Raw genomic sequence first — 17,605 nt, forward strand, 5'->3', positions numbered from 1 at the left:
ATACCTAAAATACATGACAGTTTGAGACGTACACGCACACTCATGACACAATTAACAACAATTAGTTCTTCTGAGTGTTGTTTTGCCCAGAAAATATGTTTTAAATAAGTTTTTTTAACACAATGCATCAAAATGCAACAAAGAAAATGCCTTCTTCCTTATTATTACAGCAGTTTTTAAATAACTGGATCCTGCAGCTCTTCTATGGATCATATGATGCATACTGTATGAGTGAGAACAGAAATATTCACAAGTTCTCACCACTGAGTTTGAGATCTTCTTGCAGTGACTTCTCCTCCTTTAAGCTCTGACGTTTATTTGGGGATTATTTATTATTCCCTGCAGGTAATTACAGATGGCCTCACATCCTCCTCTCTCATGGTCTTTTAGTCTGAATGTGTCCTGACTGAGATGTGAGGGTTTTTTTTGTTTTTTTCAGGCCTGGTGGGACTGTCACTCGTTCTCATCGCTCCCTCTCTCCCTCTCTGGATGTACAAACAAACCTGTGTGAGCAGCAGCCGTGCGCAGATGTGGACAAAAGGCAGGCTTACGGGGCGAGGCCAGGAGGAGTCAGGTGGATCAAGGTGCGATGTGGGAAAAGGTGGAATCTCCCCCCGAATCCTCCTGGGACCACCGCCGTCAGATTTACAGGATTCAGTCCTCTCCATGGGAAACAGAGGAGCTTGTGACGCATTCACTGACTTCCACAGAAAGTAAGTGGAACCTGCACACTGAAGCACATTTTGTCATTCCTGAGAAAACAAGCGGAGGAGTTTCACACACAAACACACACTCTGAGGCAGATTCAAACTTGTATTGACACCAATACAGACACACTCAAAAGATTTGCAGCAGCTGATGTGCTCATGATATGCAAATGCAAACGTAACAAATCCATAAACAACGTAGTGCAGGATTTAACCTCTGATGGGAATATGACACAGACAAACACACACACACACACACACTGTACATGTGTGCACACAAACATGCACCTGGTCCTTGTTTAAATGTACATGTCATTAAATCCCCATGAAAACTGGTTCATCTAAAGATTCACACGTCAAAACTTTCATGGAAATAAATATTTTATCATTTTGTTGTTTGTTCTGCCTTCATATCACTTATTTTGCTTCACATTAATATTTCCTAACCACATGAGATGATAGAAAGAGAAATAGTTCACGTTTTGAAAACTACAGTAAAAATACCAAAAATTATCAGGTATATGAAAATAAATGAATGTCAGTTTATATTCTACATAAATAGGTACACTTGAAAAATGCCTGGATATTCATTTATTCTATCTAATTGTGCAGTATTATTAATGGTATCTTATCCAAATAAAGAATACATTTCAATAAAGCATTGGGCCCATTTTATAAGGTCAATTTATTGTCATTTGCATGCTTTCACATTGTACTCAGCGTACAATAACTGTGAGTCTGTGATAGATAAAATAAGCAATAAGTATACTAATAAATATTACATTGTTAAAACAGAGCAGACCTGAAGTATCTATTAGGTCAATTAAAGGCACTATAATTACTTTTTATGCGTTCTTATTAGGGCATAAAACTCACACATCTTTATTTTCCAAAATGAAAATATGACTCGTCATGCTTTTCAAATGTGTGAGGAGTGTGAGGAGTGTGTGAGCAGTGCCAGGTCTGTGGGACCCCGTCCTGCAGTAAGACGAGAGATTAGAGAGATTACAGTTAAAGAGCATCTCGTCCTGTGGAGCCCCTTCTAAACACCAGCTCCCATCAGATGGGCCCGGGCCCACGGAGGAAACAGCAGAGATTAGAGCCGTTTAGCAGTAATCCCCCCGTTCTGGAGCAGCGCCAGCAGAGCTGAGCTGAAGACCACCGCTCTCCTGGAGAGAGGAGAGAGACAAAGAGACAGTTTATTTAAGTTGAAGTCTGACTGATTCAGTTTTATAAAGCTCATGTTGATATTTATACCACCCTCTTTTTTATTCATGTTTGTTTTGTCTTTTCACTTAATCTGGATCCAAATTTAACAGTAAATCAACTGAACTGAACAGGTCCATAGAGACTTTAAGGGATAGTTCAACATTTTGGCAAATTGGCCCATTGCCATAGTCATAGCAGTAGGTTTGTTACCTTTAATTGTCGGTGCAAGCTATTTTTAGAACGGCGGAGCAGAGTCGCGAGCTGCTCAGAGCTACGCTACGTCTTGTGGTGAATGTGCAGGTCACAACTTGTCCACCAGAGCGTTTTGGAGTTGTTGGGTTGTGTATTTGATGAGTTTGATGAGGGAAACCAAGAAATCCCATGAGCCTCCGTAGCGTAGCTCTGAGCAGCTCGCGGCTCTGCTCCACCGTTCTAAAAATAGCTTGCACCGACAAATAAAGGTAACGAACCTACTGCTATGACTATGGCAATGGGCAAATTTGCCAAAATGTTGAACTATCCCTTTAAGAGTTTCACTTGGGCCAATACTGTATGTGAATTTGTCAAATCTTGATATTCTCAAATAAAGTTTAAATACTAATAAATTCAAATTTTCTTCATTTGGTTATTTGATCTGTTTTGCTTTTTATATTTTATCATTAACATTACCTTTAGTGAAACAACCCTTATGCTATATGGCACTGATTCAACATCAGTATCCTCATGAGTGTGTGTGTCAGATTTAAACATATAATTTACAGACTCATTTGTAGCAAATCAGCCTGTAAATAACACAAACAGCAGGAGGCCTGTTTCCTGTTGTGTTTACACACATACACTTTAACAACATCATTAATAGTTAGTGATCACAGACCTGTCAATCAAACTGGAAATGAGGTTCATACTTCAGTTTTAGATCTTAGTTGTGCACCCTGCTTTTGCTCCTTTCGCATATTTAGATAAAGAATATGTCTTTAGTGTTGCAGAGGTTGAATTGTGAGATTAAAACCGTGTGTGCGTGTGTGTGCATGTGTGTGTGTGAGTGTGATAATTATGTGCTTGTTAATACTTTAAGAGGCAAAACAAAAACTCTGCACTCTGCAGTGCTCACACTGATTGGATCATAAAAAAACTGAGTGAGTGGGTGATTGATTGACGGAGAGAAGAGCTGCCAGACGATGAGACTGATGAGGCTGAGTCAGTGTCTGAGAATGAGCGAGCGAGGGAGGAGAGACATGGAGAGAGAGAGAGAGAGAGAGTGAGTGAGGAAACATTTAAAAAACATAAAGTGGAAAATGAGTCTGATATCTGGTTCGGTGCCAGACCACACACATGGATGAACAGATATGGATTTCAGCACACGCACATAAACATATGTAACAGACAAACACACATGCTTGCATACCTGGCTGGGTGGGCTTGATGCTCCAGGCTTTGTAGTCGCGGCTCGTCCCCATGGCGACGACGCTTCGCTCGGCAACGCTCAGGTGACAAATGAGTCTGAAACAGACTCTGTGGGGTCATGAGGTCATCTGTTTGTTTGTTTGTTTGTTCATTCTCTAACATGATTTACAGGTGTGATTAAAACAAATTATGAACTGATTGATGATTTAAAATCTTTAAAGAAAAAAAATCATAATATTCACAAAGGTTTCTGTTTGTTTTTGTGACTCACTCAGAGATTCTGGATGTTCGCAAATGTATGTAGCTAAATTAACTCATCATGATCATCATCATCTCGGTGGATACAGATGTCTCTGTCAGTTTAAAGTTTAAACCCGTCATTTCTCTCTCATTATCTTCTTCCTAACTTGTAATTGAGAGTGTGTGAGTCACAACGGAGTAGGGAAACAGTGAATAGAGATAAAAAATAAAAAAAGATAAATCCCCTTCCCTCTTTACAGGTAATGCAACCACATGATCATCTGTAGGTCAACTTCCCCTGAGACATAAGAGGAAGCTCTTACTAAGCACTTGTGCAACTTTAATTATCATAATGGGTTTGTTTTTTTGTGCTGAGAAGATGGTGATAATGACACACACACACACACACACACACACACACACACACACACACACACACACACACACACACACACACTGACATTTAGAGACACTAGTTCATGTACAGAGAGTTTAAATGCTGCAGCACTTTCCCTCTCATTCACTTCATCGCTTCAGTCAAAAGTTAAATATTATTTTGTTTGTAATATTCCTATCTCCTCCACGTGGGTGTTGTTTGATGTTTGTACCTGCAGAGGGCGCCACAGCTCCACAGTCAGACTGCTGCGGTCAGTGCTGCACTGATCTGAGATCTGCTCTCAGATGCATTCACAGGCTGGACATTCAATCCAGTCCAATCCACATTATTTATATAGCACATTTTCAAAACATAAAAGTTTACCAAAGTGGTGCACACAGTGACTAACATACAGGAAGTAGAACATAAAATGGGTAAGAAAGCACATAGTAAGAATTAAAAATTTAAAAATAATGATAATAGAAATTAAGAATTAGTAAGAGCCATAAAAGGACAGACAGAGGGAAAAAAGCTACAATAAAATGAGAATAGAAAGACATACAACAACAGAGGTCACACAACTGAGTTAAAAGCCAAAGAATAAAAATAAGTTTTAAGACGGTGTTTGGTGAAAGTTGGTGTTTTAAATTCATATTCAAAGAAGTTAAAGTTAAAGAGCCTTTATTGCCATTGAAACATTTCTGTCACAGTCCCTCAGTGGTCCGACATAAAAGCTGTACATGTAAACATGTAAACAAGACGAGATAAAAGATGACAAAACACATAAAAGATTATATATAGAGAGCAACAAAGGCATTGTCAAAACAATATTGCAAATTCACTGCACAGTTATTGTATGTATTGCACACTATATTGTACAGTCACATACAGGTATTGCATTTAACATATTGTTGTCATACCATACAGTAGATTAGAAAGCCATTAAACATTTGAATGGATGGAAGTGTAAGTGTTGAGGATGGATGAATGGAGAGTGGTAAAGGTGAAGGAAGGTTGATGTCTGCGCTGCTGGTCTGGGAGGATGAAACGAGGATGAAAGAGAGACTCAGAGTGGAGGTTTCGTCTCAGCGCGGTGGTTCCGCCCGAACTGGTTTCATGCCCCCCAGACAGAACTTGGAATGAGACATGGAAGGGGATGCACCGGTTGAATGGAGAGGGATGGGGGGAGGGAGGGAAGGATGGAGGAATGAGAGTAGGGATGTGGTTAAGGTGCCCGGATAAAGGGAAGTTCCACATTTTTCACAACTTTTCATCATACACTTTATACGGTTACTGGTTGTTTTGTACTGTTACCTACCAATGGACTATGGGTGCATGCTAACTCCATCATATTTATACTGAAGTTCATTAATATGCACCTGTCTGTGGCTTCCAAATAGACAACTACATAAAACTAAAATAAACTAAATAAACTTAGGATCTGGTAATCCCACTGAGAAGTTGATGTTAGAGTTTATAAACTGCTGTAAACTGCTGCTAAATGTTTTGTATTATTTTTATTTATTATACATTTCAATCAAGGAATCCACAAAATGAAGCAAACATTCCTGAATCCAGTGTTTTAATGCATATATAATTTTTTTTTTTTTTTTTCAGTTTCCCGACCCCTTTTGCAGGTGCAGCGGTGGAAACATGCGGAGGAGACAAGATTTTGGGTCAAAGTTGGCAAAGACGCTTGGCTCAGTCAGATCTGAGGAGGAATATTTGGTTGTGTTATTGAGCTTTGATTAAAAACACAAATACCTGTAAATACAGTCAGGCGAGGGTCACACACTGTGTTCTACATTAAACTTAGGTTCTGTGTGCACCTCCCTGAAACATAATAGTTTATTGTTTAAAACCCTAAACTTGTCGCTCTCATGTATCAACGTTTATATACTGACAGATTTTGGGATGCAAATGCAATTATATCTATTCCAAAATCTAATTTATATACTTCAAATTTAAACATGCACATACATATGGTATGTTAAGTTAATTTATGTGCTGGCAGCAGGATTCAGGATCAGTAGGTGCATCAACACTGCTAAACTCCCCCTGGATGAATTATTTGACTTGTTAATCTCTCCTCCTCCTCCTCCTCCTCCTCCTCCCTTACCTCCACCTCACATCTAATCAGCCAAACAGAACGAGGGAGTGCGATGTTTCTTTTACAGGTTCACAACAGGATTAAATCCGTCACGCTGCCCAAACACCAGCCGACGGGAGGTTCAGTTATACAGACGTCTCTCAGAGCTGATCTGGAGGCAGAAGTAAGGAGGTGTTACAGTGAGGAGGCTCAATGCTGTACAGTTACAGTCTTTTATTAAACTGTGTGTATAATAAAAGCTGTGGCCTGCTCAGTGAGACGAGCTGCATCGTCTCCCACACTGAGAGAGTAATATAACAATCAGACAACAACTTCATCTGGATCTGGAGCTTCAGGACTCTGAGGTTCCTCTCTGTGTTACTTAGTTATGATGTTTCCAATCTGTTGTCACCCCTCTAATGAAGTCTGGAGGGGGGAGGAGGAGGAGGGGGTGTTTGCTGTCTGGTTCTGTTCATGTCTGAGCTTTGGTCTCTTTGTCAGACGGTTGAAGACAGCTAAGACTTGTCATGGATAATATACACATATATATACAGTATTTATATATAGAGAGACAGACAGCGAGAGTGATACAGTCATAGTATGTCATGCAATCATACATATATTGCACATATATGAAGATATAAGTTCATTACATATGTGAAACACCCATTGTAGAATGAGAAATATCACTATGACTCATTTTTATATTGTAAAACACATGTTGCAACCATATGTGTAAAAGACATGTGTTTAATCTATACTGTATATGCAATTTAAACAAAAAATAAATAATTGATGCAATTATACTTATGACAAATTTAAGAAATTATGTAAAAATGTGTCAACAAACATATTGTTGCACTGCAAAAGTGAATTACATTTATTCCACATTGGAGTTCCTGTATAGTAAAGTCAGATTTTTATGAATCTCAATATATGAAACTGTTTTAATTTTTATGTTTCTTTTGTGTTTTTATCTTATATGTAGATATATGACTGGACTGGAATGGACTGGGTTGGACTGTCAGTCATTTTCAATCCAACCGAGTCAACATGGAGTTTTGATTGGTTCTTGTTCAGCTCCATAATCATCCTCATGCACATGATGAGTTCCAGAAATAAAGAGCCAAGACTTGGATCATCAAACGTGTCCAAGATCACATTGTCAGATGTTTTTTTGGTAAGTTTACAGATTATTTATTTTGCTCTAATTAAAGTGTATTGGACTTGCATCGTGTACTCTCTTTCTGTAAACATGTGCATGCTGAATTATCTGACTCAATATATTAATAAGAGGAAAACATCCCTGCATGTACTCTGGTTTTGTGATGTTAAAGAGCAGCTGATAAGTTGGGATGATATTTTGTGACCTAAAGTTCATTTTTTTCCCATCAGACTGACAAGAAGAAACGAGGGATATCCTCCCTCCTCTCTGTGTTGTGTTTAAGTGCACGAGGTCAAGTGGGGTTCATCCAAATCTCAGCGTTATGCAACATAAACGTGCATGAAAGTGTGAAGTGGGGGTGTCAGCAGCGGTCAGTGTATTTTACAGACTTAAGAGATAAACACGTGGTGATTTACGATAAAAGGCGATTTTAAAAATGGACAGAGTGTCAGTGAACGTTATGTTGTTGTTTTCCTGTTTTGCATTCCGGGAAACTGGGAATAGGAGGACTGTCGGGCAAGGCACAAGACAGACTCCCTCCTTTTGTGTCTTGCACCACATCCACTTGATTTATGTTTTCCTCTCCCTCCAGTGGACGAGTTTAAAAACAGCGCAGCAGCTCGGTTCGACTCAGTAGGACCGACATCATGGTGTCAGAGAGACGAGCGCTCGTGGCTGCTGCTGTTTTTGTTGCTGCCCTCATCTCCCAGGGTGAGTCCACACTTACACTGTTTCCTAACCTAATTAACTAATATGGCATCTATGTGTGTCCATCAGTTTTAAATTGCTGTTGTGTTATTGATGCATTTTGCTGCCAAGAGGTTGAATTTACTGGTTGTAGGTCTATAGTTTGGATAAAGATGTTAAAGGGATAGTTCACCCAAAATTCAAATTTCACTCATTATCTACTCACCTTCATGTCGACTAAGGGCTGGGAGAAGTTTCAGAGTCCTCCATGCCTTCTCAGAGTTACGGGGGGGGGTCCGCGCAGCAGTATTTGTCCATATAATGGTTGTGAATGGTGCTCACTTTTCTTCGTCCAAAAAGACACACCAAAAAACATCCAAATACCTCCATACTGCTCGTCTGTAATGTCCCTCTTGTATTGAAGCCCCGACATGAGAAATTGTTCCGCCGGTCAGTGCAAATCGTGATTTGCACAGACACAGGAAGAGCAGTGAACCGAGACACTGGGAGCTTCCGCTACAAACAAGCTTAAAACATAGACTTACTTAATTTTTTTTGGAACAATTTCTCATGTCGGGGCATAAGAGGGACATTACAGACGAGCAGTATGGAGGTATTTGGATGTTTTTTGGTGTGTCTTTTTGGACGAAGAAAAGTGAGCCTCATTCACAACCATTATATGGACAAATACTGCTGCACGGACCCCCCCCCCGTAACTCAGAGAAGGCACGGAGGACTCTGAAACTTCTCCCAGCCCTTAGTCGACATGAGGGTGAGTAGATAATGAGTGAAATTAGAATTTTGGGTGAACTATCCCTTTAACTTAATGAGAAGCTTCTCAAAGGCCAAAGGTCACTTCAACTTTTCCTTCTGGTTTGTGTGTCTCCGTGGTTTCAGGTGAGGGTATAATTGGCGGCAGGGAGGCGGCGCCACACTCTCGGCCTTACATGGTCTCCATCCAGGTGCCAGAAGGAGACGCCATGAAACATGAATGTGGAGGGTTTTTGGTTGCAGAGCAGTGGGTGATGACTGCAGCTCACTGTTTCCCTAACGGGTGAGGACACTTTCTCCAAATCTGATGTGTAGCTTCAGAAAATGTATGTATCTGCCTGTCACACTGTCATTGGTTGTTGTGTTTATTCAGTAGCAAGTGAAATGTGTATAATATCATAGTTTGAAAAATGTGCAACACTATTACTGTCTTTTTCAACAGATTGAATGGGCACAAAGTGGTGCTGGGCGTCCACTCCCTGAGTGAAGCGGAGGACACAAAACAAACCTTTGACATTTTGGAGGCTAACCTTCACAAACACCAAAACTTTGACCCGTCAAATTATGACAATGACATCACTTTAATTAAGGTGAGTGTATGCTAGAAATGTGGCAACAGATACTCAGTCTCTCCTACACTGTGGGGTGTTTGAGCCAGCGAAAAAAAAAAAATCTGGCATTAGGAAAAAAAAAATCTGGCAAAAAAAAAAACAACATCGGGGGAAAAGAATTTGGCCCCCCCCCAAAAAAAGTCCATCAGAAAAAAAAAATCTGGCAAAAGAAAAAAAAAACATTGGGGAAAAAAAATTTGGCAAAAAAAAAAATCCATCAGAAAAAAATCTGGCAAAAAAAAAACATTGGGAAAAAAAAAAATTCCCAATGTTTTTTTTTTTTTTTTTGTTCTATGTATTTATTTTTTTTAATGTATTTTTTAATTATTTTTTTTGCCAGATTTTTTTTTTTTTCCAATGTATTTTTTTTTTTTTTGTTTTGCCAGAATTTTTTTTTTTTGTCAGATTTTTTTTTTCCCCACCATTTTTTTTTTTTTTCTCGCCTGGCTTTTTTTCTTGGCTGGCTCTAATACTCCTTCGTATACTTAGTAGAACAGTTTTAAGACCAAGTAAAAAATGTAGTCGATTCTGAGACAAGACCAAGACCTTGGAGATGTGGTCTTAATGCCGGTCTTGGTCTCAAGAGCAGCAACACACAAACTATCACTTCTTCTTCCTTTGTGTTGTTTTTGCAGCTGGAGCAGCCGTTCGTCGCCTCTGACGCAGTGGGAACCGTTGCATTCCTGCGAGCGGGAGGCACCAACCCCGACATCGGTGCAGAGGTGGACACGGCCGGCTGGGGGGCCAGCGACCACCTGGGGTCCAGACCCGACAAGCTCCAGGAGCTGACGGTGGACGTGTTCAGCCCCAAGCGGTGCGCGCGCAGTGACTACTACGGCTCCAAGTTCACCAGTAACATGATGTGTGCACACAGACTGTGTCCAGAGCCCTGCGACAGAGACGTGAAGAAGGACGACAGCTGTGACGTGAGTGTTTGTTTGGTTCCTGAAGCACAAACCGGACCGACCAGCTTTAGATCTTTATCTGCTCTTATCTCTTTAACACAGTAAACCTGCTAAATACCTCCACATTAGCATCGCCACTGTGAGAATCTCAGCATTCAGCCTGAAGCTCGGCCCCACAGAGACACCAACATGTCTGCAGCTTTAAAGGGATAGTTCAACATTGCCATAATCCCTATAGTCCTAGGAGTCGGTTTATTACCTTTACTTGTCGGTGCAAGCTGTTTTTAGATCGGCGGGGCAGAGACGTGAGCTCTGCACAGCGTGCAGCTGTTACGCCTTTCCCTCATCAAACTCATCAAATACACAATCCAACAACTCCTAAACGTGGACAAGTTGTGACCTGCACATTCACCACACTATGAAATAATCATGTAACTGTATTACGAGACAGAGTTGTTTTTGAGGCAAATGCAGCCGGAACTATATTTCAAAAGCGCAAGTTCCAAGTATTTGCTTCATGTGTCGAAATGTTACATATATATATGTTATAATTTCATAGCGTGGTGAATGTGCAGGTCCCAACTTGTCCATGAGAGCATTTTGGAGTTGTTGGATTGTGTATTTAGTTTGATGAGGGAAATGGGAAAGTACCATGCCCCTCCATTGTGTTCACTGAGCAGCTCACGTCTCTGCCCCGCAGATCTCAAAGCAACATGCACCGATAATTAAAGGTAATGAACCTACTGCTATGACTATATAGGGATTATGGCAATAGGTCAATTTGCCAAAATGTTGAACTATCCCTTTAACCTTTAAAGCTGCAGTGTGTGTGTGTCACCTGTTTGCCTTCACTGGTGTCAATCACTCTTCTTTGCATGATGCAGGTTCAAACGGTCAACTTCCTGTTAACCCTTCTCTTCCTGTCTTTCTAGGGAGACTCTGGCGGTCCTCTGCTCTACAACGGCGTGGTCGTGGGCATCACCTCCAACGGCGGGAGGAAGTGTGTCCAGCTGAAAAAGCCCGGCGTTTACACCGTCATCTCCCAGTTCACAGACTGGATTGACGGCGTCATGGGGGCACAGCAGGCCGCTCCTGCAGAAGCTGCTGCTGATGCATCTAAGTAATAAAAGACACGACAGCATCTCCATTCACAAAGCAACTGATCAGTCAAACTTTATATAATTTTTTTTTTCAGCACCTCTTCATGCAGTTTCACACAGAATGCAAGCTCATGATAAAACACAGCAAATGAGAATTATATGACAAAGAACAAGAGTTATTGGTAATTCTGCATGTGAACTGAAGTCGCTCTAACCTCTAACCAAAGATTCATTTCACCAGAATAATCAGTTTCACACTGTTTCACATCGTCACTTGTAAAAGAATCAATAAAATACAGTTTATCACATCCAGATGTTGTGTCTGCGCCTTCACTTGTTTTGCACAACTGGCATCAAATGTAGCACGGTGGAATAGAGATGAGCAGACTGCAAAGACATATGTGCAAAAAAAAAACAACCCAAAATGTTAAATAAGAAGCTGCTGCATCACATCAAATCCTGAGACTGAGCAGAAATAATCCAAGAATTACACAACAGCGATAACGAAATCTGAACCACATCCATCAGCAGTCAACTGTTGCGTGTGTGTGTCTGTGTGTCCGTGTGTGTGTTGGCAGCGAAGAATTCAGTTTAAGGAAGTGACTGTTTGGAAATCGACATCATATCAACAAGTGAATCTCATAAACTTGTCAGATTAGTCGTCACGGAGACGGGGAAGTCCAGAGAGCAGTCCATCAAACCTGCAGCTGAACTCCTTCTCTCTCTTCCTCCCTCTCCGCTCGCTGCAGATAAACATGACATGAGTTATTCCCGATGCGTTCCACACTCATCATTCATGTTTGCTTTGGAAAATCCCCCACACCACCACCACCACCACACACCCCCATCACCACCGAGTTTTTATTTATTCATTCTTTTGTGACAGATGAGCATATATCTAAAAATGTCTGTAGCATAAAAAAATACAACGGGTGATTCCCTTAAAGGGATAGTTCACCCAAAATTCAAATTTCACACTCTTCATCTACTCACCCTCATGTCGACTAAGGGCTGGGAGAAGTTTCAGAGTCCTCCGTGCCTTCTCTGAGTTACAGCGGGGCTCTGTGCAGCACTGCATGTCCATATGACGGTTGCGAACGGAGCTCACTTTTCTTCGTCCAAAAAGACACACCAAAAAACATCCAAATACCTCCATAGTGCTCGTCTGTAATGTCCCTCTTGTATTGAAGCCCCGACATGAGAAATTGTTCTGAAAAAATGTTGGGGCTTCAATACAAGAGGGACATTACAGACGAGCACTATGGAGGTATTTGGATGTTTTTTGGTATGTCTTTTTGGACGAAGAAAAGTGAGCTCCGTTCGCAACCGTCATATGGACATGCAGTGCTGCACGGAGCCCCGCTGTAACTCAGAGAAGGCACGGAGGACTCTGAAACTTCTCCCAGCCCTTAGTCGACATGAGGGTGAGTAGATAATGAGTGAAATTTGAATTTTGGGTGAACTATCCCTTTAAAACTGCAGATGTTGGAGATTGTGTGAACCTCAAACCCACTTTCTAAAACAAATCATAACAGAAAGCAATACATTTGCAATGTAAATCAGTTTGACTTCCATGTCCCTGCAGCAACAGCTCATCTCACAGGTTGAGTGTCCTCCTCCTCCTCCTCCTCCTCCTCCTCTTCTTCCTCCTCCTCCTCCTCTCTGCTTGTGCAGAAATCAAGCTTCTCTCAGTAAGTAGTTTCCCTCCTGCACCTCCTCTCCTCCCTCCTCTATCACCTTCCTCCTCTCCTGCAGCTCCTGTACTGAAAACCTCCTGACTGCGTAGGAGCGGCCGCCGTGCGACGCCACCAGCTTGTTCATCCCCGCCAGCAGCTCCTTCACCTGAGGGTAGCTCAAAGCGTTGTGGGACTCGGTGACGTTCAGCTCGTAGTAACGGCTCCCGCACTTCCGCAGCAGGTCCTGCAGGGCCGAGTGAGCTCCGGACACGTAGTCGTTGATCCTCTGAGGCCTGTGCTGGTTGCTGCCACTGTCGAAGCGGACGAAGAGGACGATGGCGTGCTCCACCACCTCTCGTCCGAACATCCTCTGCAGGTGTCCCAGCATCTCGCACTCGCCCTGGGTGAAGCGTCCCACCTGCAGCACCAGCAGGAAGACGTGGGGACCCGGGAGGGACAAGGCCAAGCAGTCCTTCAGCAGCTCCGGGTCCTCCGCCCCGTCTTCGTCCCACAGCTCGGGGGTGTCCACCAGGACGAGACGCTTCCCCGCGGCCGAGACCTCTTTCCTCTCGCAGACCAGCGTGGACTGGTGGAGACGCTCACAGCCGGACTCGTGGGCAGAGTATTGATTACACGCTCTCTCCAGAATCACATTCAGAGCAGACGACTTCCCGCTGCCGGACAGACCCAGCAGGACCACACACATCTTCTTAGCTTTGTCACCTGAGAGCCAAAGATAGATAGATAGATAGATAGATAGATAGATAGATAGATAGATAGATAGATAGATAGATCAAACTTTATTTGTAGAGCATTTTTCATACAGGAAGTAAGTGCTTTACATGATAAAAGATAATAAACAGAGAGGACATACAGAAATAAAAACACTGAGGAGTTAAAAATACTGAGGAAACGTTATCTTACAACTCAACTAATTGTACTTTTCAGTGGGGAAAATACTAGAGAGTGGATACAAACGAAGATACAATAGGTAAATGGAATAGAATAAAAATAAAATGTGTAATATATGAGTAATTCAAAGGACTAAAAACTGAGATACTGCATAAAATCAAAGTTTAGATCTAATAAAACAGAACAATTAAAACAATAAATAGTGCTATAAATCATCTCAAAAGAATAAAATTTAAGAGAAGGTCTTCATTTTGCTTTTAAAAAATATCCACAATAGACATCAGTTATACTGTCCTTTTTATGACTCTATAAGGCAAAAATTGTTTAGTAAGGTAGATCCAAATAACACATTTGTGTGGTTAGATTATGCTGAGAAGTTAAAACATCTTTTTCAGTTGAATATATTTGCATTTTCTTTATTTCTTGAAAAGGCCTGGGCAATGAGACGAAGAGCGATACATAGCTGAGTATTGAAAGTAATCTTAAATTGTTTATTTATGTGTCACACCTGTGTGGCAGGTAATACCAACAGGAAGGACTGTCTCATCTTTGTTTTTGTATTTCAAAATTTTGTCATTAAATGTGTCTTGTAATCCCATATGGGATGGGCCACAGTGGTGGCATGACACGAAAATAAAAAATTAATTAAAAAAAAAAATCATTCATATAAACTGAACTCTTCAACAGGCCTAATTTGTGATGGGTTGTGCTCTTATTAGATGATTAAAGACAATGATGGTATGTGGCTGTGTCTCCCTCTAGTGGCGGAAGCTGCAGCATCACAGTGTGTGAAAGTGAAAAGTTGCAGCAAAACTTTAACAAGTGTGAAATAAAAGTTGATGCATGTATGAATTCACGCTGTGCAGCTGTGGACGTGTGTGCATCAGTCTCTCACCCTCAGCGTCGCTCATCTGCAGCTGCACCACGGCCCTGTGGCTCATCACCGCCTCCTCCAGACCTTCTCTCTTGGTCTCGTGCTGCTTCTTCTCCGCCGCCTCCTTCTTCCTCTCCTCCGCGTGCTTGGCCCTCATTGCCTCCATCTCCCTGCTCCTCCTCTCCTCGTGCCGCTGCACCAGCTGGCTGAACGCCTGCTCCTTCTCCTCCGCCTCTCGCACCTTCTGCCTCAGCATCGTCATGGCCGTGTCCTCCGTGCTCCGGGTCCGGGCCTGGACCAGCATGGCCTCGGTGTAGCCGCGAGCGCCGCTCTCCGCGAGCGTGAAGTCGATCATCTCCAGCAGCGCGCGCATCTTGTGAGCCGCCGCGGACGAGGTGATGCGGCAGTATCTCCCGTCGCACACGTTGATCAGCTCCATGAGGGCGTCGTCCAGCGCGTCCACCACCTGGTCCAGGCATTTTATGAAAAAAGGTGCTGCATTAGCATCAAAACAAAGTAGGCTAAATAAAAAATGATAATACAAAAAAAAAAGTGGAAAAGTCAGGGGCCCAGTTTAGTATTCTTTCAGGGGCCCCAGAATTCCTAGCAACGGCCCTGTGAGTGAGGGAAAAAAAAGCCCCGAAGATTCCCATTAGGGGAAAGTTTCGAAAAACACCAAAATATAGCCAATTCATACGCCTATTAATTACTAAGGTGGCGGTCATCTTGAAAAATTGCTGCCATGTTGAAATTTAAGTTGGTTTCTTGTCGAGTGACCGATGGAGTCAACAACTCATCCCAATTTTTACGTTGGTAATGGTACCACCACAGCAACTTTATTAATACCTGTGCAGTCAAAACGGTGGAATTTATGCATGTTAACAAACAATTTAAGAAAAACTTGTAATACATTTTTTGTTTGTCTTAATGTAAGTAATCAACTGGGTAATTTTCATGGAGATATCTAAATGTTAAAAATGTTACCCTATTCACCTGAGAAAAATAATGAATAGGCGTATGAATGGGCTATATTTTGGTGTTTTTTCGAAACTTTCCCCTAATGGGATTCTTCAGGGCTTTTTTCCCCTCACTCAGGTCATGTTGAGGATACAAAATCAGTTGAGTTTGCTTCTGTTGCAATTTGTTCAAGGTTGACCCCCGCCCCATTTTGGCTTAAAATTACTGGACTAACCTTCCCGTCCTCCAGAGAGAGGATCACCAGATACTTCAGGGCCTCGGCTCCGAAGTGGCTCTGCAGGATCTCCACCAGCCTCCTCTCCCTCTTGGTGTACAGGCCCCCCTGGATCAGCAGCAGGAAAACACTGGATCCGTCCGTGCAGGACTTGAAGCAGCTCTCCATGGCGCTGCTGATGACCTCCTCTGTCATGTCCTCTTTCAGGTCTGCATAGTGCAAGCTGATGGAGTGGCCGTGCACCGTGAGGTCACACACCTGGTTCGACCCCAGGCAGCTGAAGGCCGGCCGGTGGTGGTCTCCTTCTTCACTGCTGTCCTGCAGCAGAGACTTGAGAGAGGTCCACTCCTCCACCAGGGACACCACCGTCACCGTGTGCCTCGTGGGAGCTGCACCGTCTGACAAACAGCAACAACAGTCGGTGACTTTTTAAGATGCACAAACAATAATCAGATCAGTGCATCTGGACCAGCAGGCCCGTGCATTTTTGAAATAGTGGAAATCCAGTGGAAGGTGCACGTTGTTGTGCAGCCAGCAGAAAACAATGATGCACACACTTACAGAACACAGACAGATTCACAAAACACAATAAACACACAACTTCTCAAGGTCCAACTAGTAGACAACGATGCATAAAAATGTAAAATCCTCATAAAATCACAGTGATAGCTGCAGTGCAACGGTTCAGAGCTCTGATCTACTCTAAGTCAGAAAGGTCATGAAGGTTTTAGTGACACTGAGGTGAACAGATGCAATGAAAACACATGTTGTCCACAACAAAAGCACAAAGTTTGCAATGCAAGTGCAGAATTGTTGTAGAATTGTGAAGTGATTCATTGCAGTTGAAATGTAAACATGTAGAAAAGCGTCACTCACTGTGGGACATCTTCGTAGCAGGTGCTCCGGTACAAAAAGTCTGCGGCTCTGGGATCCTCGTCAGCTCGAGACCAAACCTCAGACTGGATCCTCTGGCTCTGGGACAGGTATCTGGACTGGAAGGGTAAGGGTGGGGGTGGGGGCCAAAATTAGCTGATGCTTCCTGATTGCAACAGTGCATGTGCTACCTGCAGTCACATGGAAGGAAGTGCATTCCTCAATTCAACCTGGAATGAACCTGCACCAGTTGCTGCAGAAAACAATAAGAAGCTGCTTCCTCCTCCTGACACCTGAAACCATTATCAAGGCAAACCTGTAGAACACAGTCGTTACACACACACAAGCTTATTTTCCTGGGAACTCACTCAGCAAAACCACAAATTCTAATTATAGAAGGACATAAATAGACAGGGACGAAGCAATTGATTGATTGTTACAAAACAATCAATAATTTTTTAATTAATAAAGTTTATTCAGTGGCATTACTGCAAATTCAACCCCACTACATGTTCTTCTCAGGTTTGATCTATTCAACATAGAAACTCGAAGAAAAATCATTACATCATTCATTTATGTACAAAAAGAGGTGATCTTAAACTACATCCTCATATGTGCACTAGCCCACTTCGGAAAAAAAAACTAAACAATTTCAATTTTATCGTTATTTTTTAAAGAATTATTCATAATTTATAGACCTCATCAGAACATGTGTGCAGGTAATAAAGCTGATCTGTCTCCTCCGGGGCAGCAGGGGGCGCTCAGCTCTGCAGGAGCCGGAAATGAAGAGCGTGGGGGTACAGCTGCTTCTGCA

General features: G+C 42.2%; 2 protein-coding genes and 1 long non-coding RNA gene across 3 annotated transcripts; 2 read left to right on the plus strand and 1 right to left on the minus strand.

Annotated features, from left to right (window-relative positions):
* Positions 1-494: 494 nt before the first annotated feature.
* On the plus strand, positions 495-6,261 carry LOC146963315 (uncharacterized). Its single transcript, XR_015034728.1, has 3 exons — positions 495-713; positions 5,574-5,664; positions 6,077-6,261. It is a non-coding gene; the product is annotated as an uncharacterized LOC146963315 (long non-coding RNA).
* A 1,566-nt stretch (positions 6,262-7,827) lies between these two features.
* Positions 7,828-11,578, plus strand: cfd (complement factor D (adipsin)). Its single transcript, XM_085767424.1, has 5 exons — positions 7,828-7,901; positions 8,775-8,931; positions 9,091-9,238; positions 9,895-10,185; positions 11,097-11,578. Exons 1-5 carry the CDS (start codon positions 7,838-7,840, stop codon positions 11,286-11,288), a joined length of 852 nt encoding a protein of 283 aa, XP_085623550.1. The 5' UTR covers positions 7,828-7,837; the 3' UTR covers positions 11,289-11,578.
* Positions 11,579-12,920: 1,342 nt separating this feature from the next.
* On the minus strand, positions 12,921-16,922 carry LOC146963317 (uncharacterized). Its single transcript, XM_085767273.1, has 4 exons — positions 16,795-16,922; positions 15,919-16,316; positions 14,748-15,192; positions 12,921-13,663 (listed from the first exon to the last, which is right to left on the minus strand). The coding sequence occupies exons 1-4, from the start codon at positions 16,802-16,804 to the stop codon at positions 12,942-12,944; spliced, it is 1,575 nt and encodes a 524-aa protein (XP_085623399.1). The 5' UTR covers positions 16,805-16,922; the 3' UTR covers positions 12,921-12,941.
* Between the last annotated feature and the right edge of the window lie 683 nt (positions 16,923-17,605).

The sequence above is a fragment of the Trachurus japonicus genome, chromosome 22, assembly GCF_045865225.1.
Source record: "Trachurus japonicus isolate A0001 chromosome 22, Traja_1.0".
In the NCBI taxonomy this organism is placed as follows: Eukaryota; Metazoa; Chordata; class Actinopteri; order Carangiformes; family Carangidae; genus Trachurus; species Trachurus japonicus.